Source organism: Acomys minous (genome assembly GCF_964271855.1).
Source record: "Acomys minous genome assembly, chromosome: 13".
In the NCBI taxonomy this organism is placed as follows: Eukaryota; Metazoa; Chordata; class Mammalia; order Rodentia; family Muridae; genus Acomys; species Acomys minous.
Window position 1 is genome coordinate 106,413,632 of NC_140495.1, and position 19,937 is coordinate 106,433,568.

At 46.9% G+C, this 19,937-nt stretch overlaps 1 protein-coding gene across 3 annotated transcripts in view; it reads right to left on the bottom strand.

Annotated features, from left to right (window-relative positions):
• The window catches only part of DNAH8 (dynein axonemal heavy chain 8), a 251,771-nt gene that overhangs the window by 193,822 nt on the left and 38,012 nt on the right, over positions 1–19,937 (bottom strand). For all 3 annotated transcript variants that reach the window (XM_084754008.1, XM_084754009.1, XM_084754007.1), the window contains exons 14-19: positions 16,940–17,086; positions 13,980–14,177; positions 9,035–9,111; positions 5,816–5,915; positions 4,421–4,540; positions 2,830–2,965 (exon numbers count right to left, since the gene is read on the bottom strand). In XM_084754008.1, the coding sequence (XP_084610134.1) occupies positions 2,830–2,965; positions 4,421–4,540; positions 5,816–5,915; positions 9,035–9,111; positions 13,980–14,177; positions 16,940–17,086 (778 nt within the window). The remainder of the gene's footprint in view (positions 1–2,829; positions 2,966–4,420; positions 4,541–5,815; positions 5,916–9,034; positions 9,112–13,979; positions 14,178–16,939; positions 17,087–19,937) is intronic.

Genomic DNA, 19,937 nt, shown 5'->3' on the forward strand with positions numbered 1-19,937 from the left:
TAGTCAGCCATCAAGACTCAGATCCAGAGAGACAAAAGTTGCTGATGGGTATGTCACATGCTTTATGCCACGAGTTGCAATGCTTCCACAAGTGGGTCACAGAGGTCTTTCTGTGGCTTATTTTCATGGCTTGTAACTCAACCCTTTCCAGCTTCCTTTCTGTTGCTGTGATAAAATACACTGACCAAAGACAGCTCTGAGGAAGATGGGATTTATTTGCCTTTGGACTCTGGATCACAGTCCATCGCCGGCTGACGCTCAGGCCTGCTTAGCTTCAGCTAGGTTTGTTGTACAGTTCAAGACCACCTGCCTAGGGATGATGGTACCGCCCACAGTGGGATAAGCTCTCTTAAATCGATTAGCGATTTAAGACTGGCACATGGCCAGTCTGACCTAGTCAGTTCCTCAATATTCCTCTCAGATACCCCTAGGCTGTGTCTCAAGGCTAATGAGACAGCCCCTGGAAAAGGGTCAGAGTGACAGAGGTGGCACGCTGCCTGGACTTCAAACTCTTTTTTTTGTTTTTGAGACATAGTCTCATGTAACTCAAACTGGCCCTGAGTTCATTACATAGCACAGGATGACTCCGAACCTCTGACCTCCTCCTCCTCCTGCCTCAACCTCCCTAATTCAGGGATCACAAGTGCACACCACCACCTCCAGCTAGAAATACTTATTAATCAACATTGAGTCCTGGCCTCGTAGAATACACAGGAGTTTGTTTGTTAATTTGTTTTACACTACATATTACGTGAACATCAGTCATACAAATAGGCATTTTAAAATAGGCCTTTTGGACCTCAGCAAGCCTGCACACTTGAGTTTGACTCCTGAGACCCAAGTGGTAAGAGTAAAGTTATCCGTAAGTTGTCCCCTGACTTCCGCATACATACTTTTATTATGAATTGAAATGCACAACCTCAAAAGATTCTTTCTGGGACCTTAGCTACTTATTTATTTTTACTTGATGTATATGGGCATTTTGCCTGAGTGGATGTCTATGCAGCACATGTGTGCAGAGCCCATGGAGGCCAGAAGAGTGTGTGGGATGCCCTGGGAATGGAGTGACAGATGGGTGTGAGCCGCCATGTGGGTGCTGGGAGCTGAACCTGGGTCCTCTACAAGAGTAGCCAGTGCTCTTAACCACTGGGCCATCTCCCCAGCCCCTTAGGTTATTTATTAATGTAACAGGAATTACTGCTAGAGGCATAACAATAAAACATAATTACAGGCTTATATGTACTAACTCAAATCACATCTTATTTCAACAAACTTTATTAATACAAGAATTTCATTATGATCACAGACTCTGCCAAGTCTCATGTGGCCTGACAGAATTTCACAGCATCAATTTCTAGGAAAATAAAGTACTCCCTAAATCCCTTTGAAGTTGGCTGATTTTTTTTTTACTCACTGGATAAAATTAGTCTTTTAGAGTTTCCTCTTAAAAGATAGTTTTAATTAATTTGTTTTTAAATCTATTACTGGGAGGGTGTGCCGTAGCACACCCATGTGGAGGTCAGAGGACAATTTGAGGAGTCAATTTTCTCTTTCCATGTTTAAGTGAATTGGACTGAGGTCATCAGACTTGTGCAGTAAGCTCCTTTATGCTGACTGAGCCACCTTGCCAGCTCTTAGCAAGAATGTTTTGTTTTGTGTTGCTTTTTAGATAGGGCCTCACTGTCTAACCTGTATCTCACTATGTAACACTGGCTGGCCTTGAACTCACAGAGATTCTCCTGCCTCTGCCTCCCAAATGCTGGGATTCAAGGATGCACCACCACACCCAGCCCTTACAGGGTCCTTAGTGGGGCCAGTTTTCCTGAGGATCTCAGCTGAGAATTTTATCCAACATCTTTAGAATCCTTTCAGAACTCAGCTAAGAAATTATATGCCCATTCAGATAATAATTCTAAACATTGATCTAATATAATCTATCTATCCTAAGACTGTGCTGAATCTGCACAACAGAACAAAAGCCTAAGTAAGACAGATCCATAAGGGCAGTTGGGATGTAAAGACCACTCCAAGGGGGGCTGGAGAGATGGCTCAGAGGTTAAGAGCACTGACTGCTCTTCCAGAGGTCCTGAGTTCAATTCCCAGCAACCACATGGTGGCTCACAACCATCTATAATGTGGCCTGATGACCTCTTCTGGCCTGCAGGTGTACACACAGGCAGAGCACTGTATACATAATAATAAATAAATAAATCTTTAAATAAATAAATAAAAGGACTGCTCCAGGCCATGGCGACTCTCTGAGACCTGGCAGATCTCCACCAGGAGAAGCTCTGTGCAGCATCTATCAAAAGGAGGCCCAGCCACCACCCCAAGCACAGTCAAGCGCAGCCAATGTAAACAACAGGAAACCACCCAGAGCAGCGTGTTCCCCACAGCCTGGGCTAGCATGAAAAACTGTTAGCTCTGCTTGGGAGCACTTCTCCTGGGCTCTAACTAACCCACTGTGGTGACTTCTACTGCCGAGAGATGTTTTCAAGAGGCAAAGAACAGTCCAGAAAACTTGATACAAACTTCATCTGTCAAGATTGCCTGATCTCTACCTATTGACTAGGGTCCACACTTCCTGTAGGGAGCCCCAGGGTCTGCCTGATTTCACCTTCCCCTGTGCTGGGCTTACCAGCGTATGGCACCACCCCTGGCTTTTTCACGTGGGTTCTGTAGAATAAATTTACCAACCAAACCACCTTCCCAGCCCTAACTTTAACCAGGCCAATTGTATGTTAAAAAAAAAAAAAAAAGCACACGCCAAATGCAACAGAACCGTGAATTCGTTTGAAATCAAGCCTCAGTTGTGAGCCGTATACGCACCGTAGTGTAGCTGAGAGATCTCTCTGACCCAGGCTGTGTGGTAGACCACCTCAAACTCCACCAGCACGTACGAGATCTTGTTATACTGACGGATGACGGCTTTACCTTCTGCGCTTGACAAAATCTCTGAGTTTTTCTGTGGTTTTTTTTGGGGGGGGGGAGGGAGAAAAAGTTCTATTTTAAGAGATTGCAGACTTTATTCCACGAGCTACTTACACCGTCATCAAATGGTCATGGTAGCCACTTAGATTCTGCCTTGGGGTTCAACAGCGATGGGGAAGAAGGAAGGCCGCAAAAGCTGGAGACAGAAAGGGGTACTACACTGGGAAGGACAGAAGGAAAGGACGGAAGGACGGAGAGCTGCGTCGGCCCACAGGCAGCACAGTTCTCCCTCTCATGCTTCTCCTCCTCGCCCACTTCCCTGGGCTAGGTACAACTGGCTGATCTTCCTTGAACAGTTATCAGGGCAAATTCCTTCATTGTACACAGCCGGGGAGGGGGCAGAGGAAGGGAGGAGGGTGAATCAAAAAGGGTTCCTTTTCGTTAACACTGGAAGAATTCACAAATGCCAGACTGTACCCTGCCACTATAGCAACTTAGCCTCTTGTCTAAAGCTACAGCTTAAATGTCTTCTAAGATTTTTTTTTTTTTTTTACTATTTATTATGTATATGTCTGCGGGCTTGTGCACCTGAGTGCAAGTGTACACAGAGGCCACAAGAGGGCAGCAGATCCCTTGGAGCTGGAATTACAGGTGTTTTTTTTTTTTTTTTTTTTTAGCCACACAACATGGGTGCTGGGAGCTGAACTTGGGTTCTTTGCAGAGGCAGCATGCACTCTTAGCTGCTGAGCTGCCTCTCCATCCCCTGTTTAAATATGGGTAAATATGCACAACACTGAAGCAGGCAACAGCAGCCCCGCAGAAACTTTACTTTTAGCAGTGCCCCGTAACAAAACTACTTCAAGCCTGTGGTCCTGTGGTTATTTTCTTCTCTCTTCAGGCATGAAAGACGGTATCAAACAAAACGGGCTCTGCTCTGATAGTCTGTCTCTTGAACAAATAAAAACAAAACAAAAACAAAGGAAAGACAGAGTGACACTTCCAGAATGCTGGCCGAGTCTACAAGGACCCTGCTCTTCAGAAACCTAATAATCTCATACTGCGTATACACACTGCTTTGCCCTGCCTGGGGCTCGGTTCTTCAAAGAGGGATGAATGCACTCAGCATCCCGGCTTGGTTTTCATTAAATACACATCAGCACCTATCCATCCACGCACACAAATAGGAGTCGGGAGGAAGCTTACGCTGTGTGTCTTCAAAACAATTATTTTTAAGAGCCTTTATAAGGTGTCTTCTGTTATTAAAAGACATAAGATTTGCCAACTATAATTGAACTGGTTGGTCCACTGAACACAAAAAGATTGACTTAGACCCTCTCCGGCATATTTATAAGCCATTTTCCCCCCTCGGTTAAAAAGCATTGGTTCTGACTACTTCGTCGGCATCAATACTGTCGGACAGGGTGCATTCGTAATGTAATTTCGTTTCCACACCACCATGATTCATATATAAACTGTATGATTAGCTTACAAAGAAATAGTTGATGGGCTCATTTATCCGGCGGTACAGCTGCCTCACCCAGAGAATTTTTCCTGCTATGGGGGGCATGTTGCGAGCGAGAGGGGGGTCATCTTTCTGAGAATGATAGAGCTGTAATTAAAAAATACTGCGTTAATGCTTGAATTCAGCACAGCGGAGAATGCAAACAAATTTACAGCCACATCTGCACACGGGTTTGCAGCACGCTTCACAGGCCGGGTGCACAAGGGTTGGTCGATAAATATGCAAATGAGCTTCAGAAACAATAATCGGAGGCTCAGAAAGAATCAAGTCCACATGTACGATGCTTTACTCTCTCTTTGCCTTCATTTCCTGTTACAGTGTTGTTATGCCCTGAATTGGAAATGCTCCCTCACAGGTGCATGCGCGCATCCTTGCACCCTTGCGTGGTGTGTGTGCACGTGCGCACGTGCGCGCACACATGCATTTAAAAGTATGCATGGCTCAATGGATGTCAGGGCTCACTACTGGCATCTTCTGTCACTTTCCACTTTATTTTTGGGGACAGAGGCTCCCACTAAACTGACTGGCTGGGCTACGCTGGACGCCAGCAAGCCCCGCCTGCCCCCACCAGTGCAGCATGGGGGTAACAGGTGCCTGCTGCGGCAACCAGCTTTTTCTTTGAGTGCTGGGGATCTGAACTCGGGGCTTCATTTTTGTACCATAGGCTCTTTACTGATGGGGCCGTCGTTCCAGCCCTGGGCTTCTTATTTGGACTGTCCGCCCACCCCCAGGTGGTTGTTCTCTTTGGGAACGCTGTGGAATCTCTCGGAGGTGGACATAAACTGAAAAGCGGTGGGGCGTCTGGGAGTTACACCCACTCCCTGATCTGGTCTGACTGGCAGCCATGTGAATAGCTTTGAGTCCTGCACGCCCACTGCCACACACTGAGCCACTCCATTGTGACAGACTGAAACACTATCCAATATAAATATCCCCCCACCCTTAAATTCTCCCCACCAGGTGTTTCAGCAGCAGGGATGCAGAAGGAACTAACAAGCATGTATTCCTTTCTCTCCCTATCTCACTTTTATTTTTTTATTTTTTTATTTTTTGGTTTTTCGAGACAGGGTTTCTCTGTGTAGTCTTGACAGTCCTGGACTCACTTTGTAGACCAAGCTGGCCTGGAACTCTGCCTCCCATGTGCTGGGATTAAAGGCGTGTGCCACCACGCCTGGCTTTATCTCATATTCTTAGGAGGTACCAAAAGAGGAATCACATAGCCACATTGTATCTGGTATAGTACTCAACGAACAAGCAACAGAATGAATGCTCTGAATATCCTGGCGTTTGGTGACAACGGTGAAGGCTTCCAGACCTTGCCTCTTTGTACGAGTACACTGCGCGTACACGCAGGACACTTACCTTCTTGGTAGCTTCAAGTTCAGCCACATAACACTGAAGAATCCGCTCAATTGTGTGATTGATTTCCAGTTGAAGGCAGGGAATGTTCAGCTTCTGAAACCTAAAAGTAGTCGAAACTGGGTAATTAAAAGGGAACCGAGAAAGGTGCTGCAGAATGGCTGGAGCACTAAAGATCCGTCCGCTCACGCACTTGATAGAGGGTTATTCCAGGCCCCACGAGTTATGCTGGGTGTGTAACAACAAGCGTTAAGCTGGGTGTGTAACAACAAGCGTTAAGCTGGGTGTGTAACAGCAAGCAAGGCAGGTGTACTCTCTGCTTCCCTGGACCCTGCAGCTTCCACGGTGAGAGGCAGAGATTGTAACAGCGGCCTGTCAGCCAATATCACACCTCCTCAGAGCCTAAGTGATGCCTGGGAGGTACACGGACCACACTGCTCTGAGAACTGAATCGCATATTATAGGTAGAGAGGGCAATGGGAGGCAGACAGAGTGGGGGAGGGGCACCATTAAAATGCCACCTGCGCTGTCACTGGCCAAAATCATTTCATGCCTGCTTTGACCATCATGGTAGTCAGTCTCTGTCTCTGTCTCTCAATTATTTTTATTTTATATGCGTTGGTGTTTTGCCTGCATGTGTCTGTAGGAATGTGTCGGATCCCCTAGAACTGGACTTTCAGACAGATGTGAGCTGCCATGTGTGTGATGGGAACTGAACCCAGGTCCTCTGGAAAAGCAGCCAGTGCTTTTAACCACTGAGCTACCTCTTCAGCCCTCATGGCAGTCTCTTAAGAGACAATCACTGCTGGAGATACGGAACTACAGCGAAGCTGCCAGAAAGCCAGACAGCACAGATTCCCAAGGAGGACTTCCTAAAGGGGCCTCTGGCGTGGGTCTTATCTCTATCTCTGTCTCTCTGTGTGTGTATGTGTCTGTCTGTCTGTGTGTATGTCTCTGTTTCATCTCATATGGGCGCGTGCACACACACACACACACACACACACACACATTTCCGCCCTCTGTGGGGAGTACTGCTAATGGGAACAGCAGGGAAAGGAGACTGAAGGGGAGTAGACTTTAAGTGCTTTTGCTGTAAGTGGCTATGGGGAAGGGGGGACACCTATGTGAGATGGAGGACATTACTTGCCTGACTGCACTGACCATTTTTCTATGCATACCAATACATCAAATACATCTGTTCTAGATTGCTTCTCTTGATACAATAAACACCAAAAGCAACTTGGGGAGGAAAGGGTGTATTTCAGCTCACACCTCTCAGGTCACAGCAGCCCCCAAGCCCCCCACCCCTCAACCCCCGTCATGGAGGAGAGTGGGGGTAGGAACTCAAGGAGAGAACATGGAGGCAGGAACCAAAGCAGAGAAACGCTGCCTACTGGCCTGCTTCCAGGCTCACCGTCAGCTGTCCTTCTTACACGGCCCAGCTCCATCTGCCTAGGGATGGAACCCCCCATGGTGGGCCGAGCCTGCATGGCCCAGCTCCATCTGCCTAGGGATGGAACCACCCACAGTGGGCTGAGCCTGCTCACATCCTTAGGCAGTAAAGGAAAATGCCCACAGACATGGCCACAGGCCAATCTGACAAGGCAGCTCCTCAGTTGGGGGCTCCCTCTTCCCAGACGACTCCAGGTTTGTGTCAAGCTGGCATCTAAAGTTGGCTAGGACAGTATACAATCATGTTCTTTGGAAATCCTTTCCCCAAGTAAAATTATGCATCAGTTGTTCCCTCTCCAATTATAACCGTGAAATTAAAGTGAAGCACGCTACATGGCCACTTGAGACGCTCCTAGGGAAGACTTTCTGTTATTGTTTTTTAATTTACTGGAGCATCATCATAGTGAACATCTGCCACCCCAGCATCTGGGAAACAGAGGCAGAAGAACAAGAGATTTAAAGGTCTTCCTTGGCCACAAAGCAAATTTGAGGCCAACCTGGGCTATAGGTGAGTCTTTCTCAAAAAACAAACAAACAAAAAAATCTAAAATAATATGAAAAACAATGTTCCTTATTTAAAGAAAAAACTATTTAGTGGCAAAATGTTTATAACTCTTAAAAGCTTATGAAGGAGAAGTTTCCAGAACATCTAATTTGAAACTATGGGCAGGAGTTTGTGTGCGTGCATGCGTGCGTACATGTCTGTGTGTGTGTGTGTGTGTGTGTGCACATGCATGTACACACATGCCTGCATGTGTGCACATGCATGTGTGTGTGTTGTGCAGGGTTGTGCAGGGTTATGGGAGGTGTGCAGGCACATGTGTATGCAGTTGCATGAGTGCATGCAGATGCATGGGTACAGATGTATATGTGGGCAGGTGCACATGTGTGGAGATCAGAGTACAACCCAGGTGTCATTCCTCAGATGCCACCCAACCTTTTTGGTTTTTGAGATGAAGGCTGTACCCAAGCTTTACGAATACATGACTTTGGCTAAGCCCAGAGCCTGTCTATCTATCTCTAGGCCTCGGTCTGGAAGCTTCTAGTCTCCATGCAACCTAATCTTCTGTAAGCCCAGACCTTGAAGGCTTCAGCTTCCAGCCCCTGTCTGCTAACCTGGACCTAGATGTTTTCTTCTTTCTTTCTTTCTCTCCTCCTCCCTCTCCCTCTCCTGCCTCTTCTCCCCCACCTCTCTGAGATGCTCTAAAGTAGCTTCTGTTTCCTGTCTGTTCTCCTAAGAGTTGGGTGTATCCAATCTGTGACTTCTCTCTGACTTTTCACTTTGTCTGTCCCTCAATTAGATGTCATTGGGATTAAAGGCATGTACTAAAAGTGTGTGTATCTGTCTTCCAGCCAAGGGGATTAAAGATGTGTATTCCAGGCAGAGGAAGTAAAGGTGTGTACTAAGGGCATGTCTGTAGTCTAGCTGGATCACACAGACCTAGGTTTTTGGATATGATCCCTTGCCAGAGGAGCCATGTTGCTGGATTAAAATTCCTCTACAGGCCTTGAAGTTAGCAATTCAGCTAAACAACATGCCTACTTACTAAACCCCAGAGGTCCCCCTGTCATTGCCTCCCCAGGAGTGATGGCCTACTAACATGCCCTAACCCACCTGACTTTCTTCTTCTTTCTCCTCCTCCTCCTCTTTTTCAGTGGGTTCTGGGAATTGAACTCAGGTCCTCCCCATTGCAAAGCAAGCACATTACCACCTGAGCTATCTGAAATTGTGCTTTCAGAGAAACCACCCTCGTCCTCTCTAACAAGTACCTCTGAAGCAGCTGCAGAGCCTGCTGGGAGGACAAGATCTTTCCGAAGGTGCTGTTCATAAATGCCTGGATTTGTATCTAAAATAAAACATTAACATTCAAGTTATTATTATGGGACTGAGACTAGTTTTGTCTGACACTTAACAACATTCCTCAAGACTCAAACACATCTACCACCTAAGTGCCTAGTGGTTCACCTGTCTGATGTGGTGGCCGGCCACAAGCCATGTCACTACTGAATGAAGCATCACCCCTTTAGAAGTGAGACGTGGTGAACATAATTCAAAGGGTTTGGTGCCTCAGGTCTGCAATCCTATCACTTGGGAAGCTGAGCTCAGTATAAATGAACTTCTATTTTTTAAAAAAAACCAAGTAAACACAATGATGTTATAGGAAATAACCACGTGGAGGCTGTTAGACATGAGCAGGCCAAGGAAAACCTCTAAATGAGTGTAATAATTGAGCTGAAACCTGAGATGTAAAGAATAGGATTTCAGGTAGGTGGAAGGTACCTGGCATCTTGTGGACCACAAAATTTATTTAATGAGTGAGTAAAGATAAATCAAGATCTTCCATTGAAGCCAGGCATGATGGCATATACCTTTAATCCCAGCATAGAGGCAGAGGCAGGTTGGTCTCTGAATTTGAGGCCAATCCATCCCTAGCGAGTTCCAGGCCAGCCAGGGATGGATATATATATATAGTGAGATGCTGCATCAAAGGAATCCCTACAAAACAATACCCAAACTAAGAATATAAAACCCTCAAAAAGCCAGGTGGGGATGTCTCACATCTGTAATTCCGGCACTCAGGGAGGCAGAGGCAGGAAGATCTCTGTGAGTTCCAGCCCAGCCTGGAGTCCAGGACAGCCAAGGCTACACAGAGAAACACTGTCTGGAAAAACAAAAATGAGACTGTGAGGGAGCAGTTAAGAAACTACAGAAATCGGTGAGCTTTGATCTATTTGCCAACTATCTCACAGTCCACCTTGAGCAGAGCCTAGAACTGTCATTTTGGACCAAATGGGTCTGCCCCTTTTTGGAGTGTGCCAGGTCCAAAGGAAGCCCCCCTCCCCACTCCCCATCAGCTTGTGTTGAATATTTAGAGGGTAAACAAAATACACTGCATCTTAGAGAGACTCTGTCCCTCCCACCCCCACCCTCTCTCTCTCTCTCTGTCACACACACACACACACACACACACACACACACACACACACACACACGATTTTGTAAAAATACTTCCTCCATGGCTTAGAAATCAATGGCACGTAAAAATCACAATATTCCAAATAGACTGAACCAGACACAATATATTATTAAAGTGAAAAGTCACCTTCTTTTTAGTCCATTCATGTGGCTGCTAGGAAGGGGAAAGCCCCTTGTATGGCTTGCATTTGCAGCTCCTGGTTGGGTATTCTGACTGAGGGGATGTATGGGAGGTGAGAGGGTCCCTTGCTAAGTGCTTTTCTTTGGGTCGTTTGTGATTTCTAAGCACGTCACTGGGCAGTGTGCTGACATTACAAGATGTGAGCTGCTCATGACACTGCCCCAGGAAACCTCGTTGCTGGGGGTTCAGGAGGAACAGGGAGCAGAAAATGTTCCTCTGGGACTCCCATCTCTAGCAATGAGCTTCCAGCTCTGAAAGATGGAGCTGAGACTGTCCCTTGCAGACTCGCTTTCCCACGTGGCCTGTATTGGTACAGGCAGTGGGATGGATTGCACCCCCAAGTCAGTCAGATGCTGGAAAAGGAACTGAAAACACTGACACAGCAATCAAATCATCTACTAATAACTATCAAAGGGCGCGTGTAAGCTGAGTTTGACAGCGTATGCCTGTAATTCTAGCACTCAGGAGTCAGAAGCAGGAAAACTGCAAAATCTGAAGCCAGCCTGTGCTAGGTACAGACACCCTGTCTCTGAAAACCTGAAGGGCTGGGATGTAGCTCAGAGGCACAGAGCCTGCCTAGCTGGAACCAATCACCAGTCCTCAAAAAAAAAAAAAGTCATACAGCCACTAACTTTATTAAAAGCTAAAATTTACATCTTTCATAATATAGAATCTTCATTAATAAATCATAAAATTTTCAGGGAACAAAGTTTTTCATTCCTGTTGCTATGAATATTTAACTCTGGAAGCAAATTCCATCCGACTCAACTACCCAAAATGAAAAGTAATAACGGGACTATTTCTTGATATCAGAATCTAATTTTCAAAAATGGAAGGGAAATGAAAATAAGGGAACTTATCCAGCCTGATGATGTGGGCCTAGGATCCTAGCTACTCTGTAGGCTGGTGGAGAAAGAGCACAGGTTCAAGGACTATCTTAGCAACAGAGGGGGTTCAAGGCCAGCCTAGGCAACTTAGTGAGACCCTACATCAAAATGAAAAGTAAAAAGGGGATAAGGAATATAGCTCAGTGCTAAGAGTACCATCAGTACACATGGGACCCACAGTTCATCCCTACTAACACACACACCATCACCAGCACCAGCACCACCATCACCATCACCATCACCACCATCACCACCACCAACAATAACAACAACAACAATCTTTTCTTTAAAAAGAGAGAGAGAAGTGCTGAGCATGGTGGTGCACGCCTTTAATCCCAGCACTCGGGAGGCAGAGGCAGGCGGATCGCTGTGAGTTCGAGGCCAGCCTGGTCTACAAAGTGAGTTCAGGACAGCCAGTGCTACACAGAGAAACCTTGTCTTGAAAAAGAGAGAGAGAGAGAGAGAGAGAGAGAGAGAGAGAGAGAGAGAGAGAGAGATGGATGGAGGGAGGGAGAGAGAATATGAAACTTGAGAAATGACCCAACAGTCAAGAGCACTGGCTGCTGGCTGCTGTTACAGAGGACTTGGCTTCAATTTCTGACAACTATACCACAGCTTACAGCCTTCTGTTAACTCCAGTTCTGGGGGAATCTAGTGCCCTCTTCTGGCCTCCACTGGTACTGCATGCATGAGGTGCACATACATATACATGCACACATATAAAATAATTATCTTTTTCTAAATTGAAAGGAAACTTGTTTCAAAAATAAAAAGTATGATTGTAGGAGTAGCAACATTTTAGGAAATGTCTTATTAATATTGCCAAGATTAGATGTACTACAAAGTTAAATGATCTTAATAAATAAATAAATGAGACAAAAATATTATTTTTCCCTCATTGTCATGTCAAGAATCTGAGTTCAAAAATTGGAAAAAGAAGGCCAGTAAGAAATCTCACCAGGCAAAGTCACTTTGCACCAATGTATAAAATCCCCTTTGGATGTCCTGCTACTCATATAAGCCTTTCAAGGGATATACTCATTTTTTCATTTAGAAGGAAGGAAGAAGAGGAGAGGAGGAGGAGGGAGGAGGAGGAGAAGGAGGAGGAGAAAGGTTATATGGTCAGGAAGGACCACGGGTTACACACATAAAGATGTAAGGTCAGGGCCTATGGTGGTTTGCATGAAAATGGCCCCCACATGCCGGATGTGGTGGTGCACACCTTTAATCCCAGCACTCAGGAGGCAGAGGCAGGTGGATTGCTATGAGTTCAAGGTCAGCCTGGTCTACAAAGCTAGTATAGTCTAGGATAGACAGGAAATGGCCCCCACAGACACATAGGGAGTGGCATTTTTAGAGGTGTAGCCTTGTTGGAGTAGGTGTGGCCTTATTGGAGGAAATGTGTCACTGGGGTGGGTGAGGCTTTGAAGTTTCAGAAGCTCAAGACAAGCCCAGTGGCTCACTCTCTTCCTGCTGCCTGTGGCTCAAGACATAGAACTCTCAGCTCCTTCTCCAGTGCCATGTCTACCTGCATGCTGCCATGTTTCCCTCCATGACAATAATGAACTAAACCTCTGAATCTGCCCCAGTCAAATGTTGTCTTCCATAAGAGTAGTGGTGGTCAAGCTGTCTCTTCTCAGCAACAGAAGCTGTCACTAAGACAGCACCTCCCCCCCAGAACCCATATTAAAAGCAAGGAACAGTGGTGTGTGCCTGCAAGCCCAGTAATGACACAAGATCATACACACAGGTGGGTCACTCGAAGTCTGGGTCAGCTAGCCTGGTCTACGTGGTGGAAGACACCTGAGGCTGTCCCCTGGCCTCCCACCTTGCACATAAATATCTACCCACGCATGCCCCAGGGGAACTCTGCGGAGGGACTCCAAACACATAAAGAACTGAGCCTTCCTGGAGAGAAAAAGGAGAGGCTCCGGGTTGGCTAATGGTGGGGTAACGGAAAGGAACAGGCCACTGTCGGAACCACGCCCCGACCCCCCACCAGTCACCTTCAGAACACCATCAAGGGTGTCACACTGCGCTTCCATTACAAGGTGATCTCTGTGTATACTTTCTGCCCCCTCAACGTCGTTACTCAGGAGAATGGGTCTTTGATTGAAATCTGAAATTTCTTGGGTGACAAATACATCTGCAGGGTTCGGATGAGGACGGGGTGATGCTTGTCCCGACTCTCTGCCCCCTCAACGTCGTTACTCAGGAGAATGGGTCTTTGATTGAAATCTGACATTTCTTGGGTGACAAATACATCTGCAGGGTTCGGCTTGTCCCGTCTCTCAAGCCCAGAAGGTTGAACTGACCCTTGAAGGAAATGCTATCCAGCTTGTTTCACACTCAGCGGCTCTGATCCAGCACGCCACAGCAGGGGGAAACAAGGCTATCGGGAAGGTTTTGGATGGTGTCTGGGTGTCTGAAAAAGGGAACAGGTCAGCAGGCTGACGTATATGATCTAAGTTACCCAGCCCCAGAAACAAGACCCTGAATTGCAAGTATGTTTGGGGTGTCGTTGGGAACAATAAAAGACTTATTGAAAACAACTTCAATGAGACCAAATAAATGAATACTGTTCTATATGGATACTCACAATAACAGCTCCAAACAGCACCACCAATCATGGTTCTGTCTTCGTAAATACAAGTTTCTGTGACTACTTACCTCTAAAGTATTAATCTTTGACATAAAGTCCGAGAAATCTGTGTCAAATTCCGTTCTCCGCGGATCCAGGATGTCATATTGGTTTTTCTTAATCCCTTGATAGATGTTTTTGAACTTTATCGACAAAATGTCTATTCCTTCAATTGTAGAATTACTCAGGGCTGTGTAAGTTTGCACAATGGTTATCATTTCTGTAATCTTCAAAAAGAAACGTTAGATGGTTAGAAATGAGCCATCAGGCCCCTTCTATAGACTTAGGCTCCTGTGTTAAGTGCTGGGAGCCAGTGGCACTATTTTGGTGGCTGAGGCATTAAGAGCTAGGCCCTAGGCACTGAGGGCGTGCCTTCGGTTGCGCTGGGTCCCCGCGATTTCTACCTCTCCACCTCTCTGCTGCAGAATGAGCAGACTCCTACACACTCCCACAACCATGACGTTCGGGCCCGAGGGCATGGGGCCAACCATAGACAGATCCCTCTGAACTTTATGAAACAAATGAGCGGTCCCCTCGTCTAACTTGTCTCAGCAGCAGCAGCAACAAAGCAATCTGACACACACCCCAGAAGCCTGAAGCGTGAGAGCAACCTGGAAGGACCCTGAGGAACTCTCCAGGCAGTTGACTTTAGAGTTTATTTCAGGACTAACTTCCAGTGTGCCACAGTAACTCTCAATGTACCAATGCCATATACATTACACACACACACACACACACACATCATATACAAGCTAGGCGTGATGGCGCACACCTTTAATCCCAGCACTCAGGGAGGCAGAGGCAGGCGGATCACTAAGTTTAAGGTCAGCCTGGTCTACAGCCAAGGCTAACACAGAGAAACCCTGTCTTGAAAAACCAAACACCAAAACCAACACACACACACACAGTTGGGAAGGGCTGGAACCCCACAGGACATGAGTTCAGTCTGTAGTACTCACATTCATGGTTCAATAACCATTTTTAATTCCAGTTCTTGGGGAACCAGCAGCCCTCTGAGGGCACCAGGCATGCACGTGTTACACATACATACATGCAGGCAGACCACCCACACAGATAAGTAAATCTAAACCAGCAAAACCATCTCATACCCACAAGTCACGCAGTTCTTAATCTTCAGTGATACCCATCGAGACCTGCTTTCAATAACATAGCTCCGAGCTCTCCGGGGAGAGGTTATCTTTGTCCAACGGCGGGAAAGGGACTGTGGCCCTCTCCTTAGCCTACCCTCCAAATACCATCAGAAGCGGCACACAGTCCTCGTGCGAGCCAGCCCTCGCCAGGGTGATGGCAATTCTCACTATGCAATTTCTGTACACTTCCAGAAGCCATTGGCTCCAAGCCTGGAGGAAATGCAAGCCGCCTGAGGCTTACAGTACAGTACACAAGAGATGCCTGGACCCTCTCCTAATACAGGCTCTCCGCCTGCCCACTCTGCAAATCAAAAGCCAAGACAGGGCTTCAGGGGCCCCAGCCGGAAGTCACTCTCCTCTAACCCTGAGCCTGCTGCCACAACAGCCGGAAGGTAGAGCACAATTTTAGGTGCCCACATAAGTAAAATCCATGAACTGTAACAAGAGAAAATATATGGGACTTAGCTTTGCTCCCTTCACACGGTTATCTTCAGCTCTGTCTACTTTCCTACAGAGTCTAAGATTTATTTTAATTTTTTAATTATGTGTGTGGGGCCGTGGGTATGTGCCTGTGACTATAATTTCCTCCAGAGGCCATAAGAGGGCATGGGATCCCCTGGCGCCGGAGTGGCAGGGAGTTATGGGTGCTGGTAACCAAACTCACAGCTTCTACAAGAGCAGTATGTGCTCTTTTGTTTGTTGATTTTGTTTTTGTCTTTGTTTCTTGTTTTTTGGTTTGGTTTTGGCTTTTTGAGACAGGGTTTCTCTATGTAGCCTTTCCTGTCCTGGACTCCCTTTGTAGACCAGGCTGGCCTCAAACTCACAGTGATCTGCCTGCTTCTGCCTCCTGAGTGCTGGGATTAAAGGCGTGCGCCCCCACGCCCAGCTTTTGTTTCTTAAGACAGGGTTTCACTGTGTAGCCCTGGCTCTCCTGGAACTCACTTTGCAAACCAGCCTGGCCTCAAACTCAGAGATCAGCTTACCCCTGCCTTCCAAGTGCTGGGAGCAAAAGTCTACGCCACCCCCACCCCACCCCTGGCTCAGTATGTGCTCTTTACTGCTGGGCTATGGGGACAGGGTCTCTCATTGGAGCTCCACTGACTGGCTAGGCCGGCTGGCCAGTGACCTCCAGAGATCCACCTGTCCCTGCCCCACCAGCACTGGAATTAAAGGCAAGCGCCACCATACTCATCCTACAGGGCTGTTAGGTGTCCATCTCGGGTATCCAACCCAGGTCCTGCCACCTGCTCAGTAAGCACTTCACGGAAGCCATCTTCCCGGGCCCATGATATCATAGACTCTACCCCTGTGGTCCCCCACAAAGAGTGACACCAAGGAACCTTTAGTGTGGGTTCCCAACAGCCTTCTAAAGAATGTCATTCCTCCTCAGTCAGAGAGGTACAGGAGTTTCCGGCTGCTGTGTGTCCAGCAAAGGATTCCCCTACACACTGTTCACAAATACATCACCCACATCGATCCTGAAAGGAAGGCGTCTACACATTCAGATACTGCGTTGTTTATAGGTCCCTGCAGCTGCACACACTTTTCTCAGCTTAATATTACGGTGGAGAGCAGAAGCCTTCAAGTTCAAGATCTATATCTGTGCATGAAGAATTGAGGTCTCGGAAGAGGTGAAGGTTTGCAATAGCTTTTGTGCTGGCACAAAAGAAAAGATACCAGCTCAAATAAAGGCAGCGGTATATGAGTGACCTCAGTGGGTGGGGCGGATCGATGGAGGAGACCCGAGCCAACAACGGTCCTCACCCACACTACCGCAAACCCAAAACAACCTGCACCGTGCGGTTTAGGGTGGGGTCCTGTGACTGCAGACTGCTTACCTTCTCCAGTCTCTTACAGAAGGCTTCGAATTTTCCAAATATGTACATTTCGGAAACCTCAAAAGACTTTTCCCCTGAAGATTCTAAAATCTGCTTCCTTGTTTTGTGAAAGGATGCCTGGTATTCCTTGAAGAGAAAGATGCAATCCTACAAGAAATTGGGGGGTGGGCAGGGGAGATAATCGGGGAGGGTGATGGTTGACAGATTTACGACAGGTTGATCGTACTGGGCCCCATCAGCCCCTCAAACAAAGGCTGACACTGCTAACAGGTGTTCATGGTCTCTGTCTATGCATTAAAACCTACGGTGTATCTGGTTTTAAATGTTTTATTTTAAACATTTTAAAAATGGTCACACACACACACACAAATCATACAACCAAACTATCCAGACTCAAAGACAATATTCAGCCCAATATTAACTTCTATGCAGTTAGAACAGCCATTCAGAAAACACAGCTTTTTGAATCCACGATCTACTTCCGTCTCTCCTTTCTCACTATTTTCCCTTAACTCTCCTCCGTAAAGTGTAGCGTTAGCTTTTGGTTTTATACTTCCATGGCTAATTAAGTGAAATTGCCATGCGGTTAAATCGCCTTCTAATTATTCATGTTTGCACTCATGGACAAGTACTGCTCTCAATCCGGGTCAGGGGAGCTTCTTGTGCAGTGGGCAGCAGTCACTGGAGAGATGCAGAGGAGTAAGAATTCTGAGAATGGGAGACTGAGCTCTCAGCACTAAAGGGGACCATTAGCTCAGTACCCCCTCCACAACCAAGGCTCAGGGACCATTCAAGAGTAAGAGACAGGAAAAACGTAAGACAGGAAGAGGGGTTGCGATGCCATGAGGTGCAATCTTCTGGACATGGCGTGGCTATCGCATTCATCATCAACTCATGGCGGCTTCGGTTCCCTGCATAAGTCCTGCACAAGATCAAGCCAGCCAAAATGCAGGTATAGATGGGGAGGGTTAGCTCCAGGCCCCACCCCTTCCTGAGGAGCCACTGACAGACTTTATAGCTGGAGTGGGGAGCTTTCATTCTTTCAGAAGGATGTGTCCACAGGTAGGGTTCTCATGCCCCTGGGGATGGCCTCACACACCAATGCACTAACTAGACTCAGTGGGTCATAAAAAATAACAACAATAAAAGCAAAAAAAAACAAAAAACAAAAAAAAGAAGTTGGGAGAAGACGTGCTGGAGGGAATACAGGTTGAAGGGGGAAATGGGTGTTGGGGTACACTGTGTAAAGTTGTGTCTCTGACCTTCTTCACCTACCTAAGGCATTCTCTGACTAGCTTTAATAAAGAACTGACAGCCAATAGCTAAAGCAGGAAGTGGAAGGCAGGACTTCCTGGTGGGAAGAATGAGACTCTGGGAAGAAGAAAGAGGAGGGTCTTATCACCAGGAGACACGAGAGGAGACAGATGGGAAACAGGACAGGCATAGCTGGCCACATGGTGGGACAGGGCCAGGTGGTCGGGTTAACTTAGATGAGCCAGTTGAGCGTCTGCCCAGCTAAGGCCTAAGCTTTAAAACACTGAAGGTGTCAGTGTTATTATTTTTATGGCTGGTCACTAGGGTCTTCAAACAGACGAGAGATGAGCAGACGCTATCACAGTTCGTTGTATACATGTGTCAAATTCTCAGGAGAAAAAAGAAAAAAAATTCATAAAATCGCCAAGAGGCTGGGAAATTCTCTATGAAGATGTTAGTATTCAGCTGGCGTCCATATTTGCACCAGCATGCTCCCTCTTGTTGTTGTTGTTTTTGTTGTTGTTGTTGTTGTTGTTGTCGTTTTACTTGCAACACTCTCTCACTGCATAGACCATTTGTGGCTACAGGTTTATGGTCGGCCTGACTCGGCCTCCTGGATATCACAGGCGTGCATCACCACATGGTCTGCACTAGCATTTCCTCCACCCGTGAATACACAACAGCAAGGTTTTGCATTGATAATTTGCTTTGTTAAGAGAGGATTTCAATTCATAACCCTGGCTCACCTAGAAGTTGCTATGTAGACCAAGCTGGTCTCAAAGTTACAGAAATCTGCCAGCCTCTGCCTCCTGAATCCCAGAATTAAAGGTATGCACCACCAAGTCTGACTAGTTTTCCTTTCTTGTTTGTTGTTGTTGTTGTTGTTGTTGTCCTGGTCAATCTTATTTATCAGGGGAGACAGGGTTTCTCTGTGTAGCCTTGGCTGTCCTGGACTCACTCTGTAGACCAGTCTGGCCTCGAACTCACAGAGATCCGCCTGCCTCTGCCTCTTGAGTGCTGGGATTAAAGGCGTGCGCCACCACACCTAGCCTGATGATGGGGCTCCGGGGCTTCAAAATCCCAAGCCAGGCCCTGTTCTTGTTTTGATCCCAAGCGTGGGATGTGAAACAGACTTCTGAGAGGGCGTGCAAGGTTTGTCCACTAGAAAGGGAACTGCCTCGTGCAGGGGCATGGCCTTTGCACAGTTGATAAACATCCTGCTACGGACTCTGAGAAGAGATAAACAGAGCCCAAGATATAGAGGCTTGGCTTCTGGTTGTTCATCGCTCCGCTCTGAAACACTCCTAGAGAGAACACTCCAGAGAACCCTTAGGGGTTGTGGTTCTGGCTGCGGTGGCTGCGGTCACTTCTGCTGAATTTCTGGTTTGCTGGAACCCTGACTACGAAGATTGAAATCGCCCCAAGGAGCTGCGTCTAAAAAAGGTCTTCTTCTCCTGTCCCTATTAACCTTTTTTTTCTCTCCTATCTAGGGCAGGTGGGTTGGAAGGGAAGTAGAGCAGCTCCCTCTCTCTTCCTGCTGCCTGCAGCATCAGATGGAGAACTCTCAGCTCCCTCTCCAGCACCACATCTGTCTGCGTGCCGCCATGCTTCCCGCCTTAACAATAAATCAAACCTCTGAGCCCGTAAGCCAGGCCCAATTAAGTGTTTTTCTTTATAGGCGTTACCATGGCTGTGGTGTCTCTTCACAGCAATAGAACACTGAGTACGACAGTCATTCTGCTAT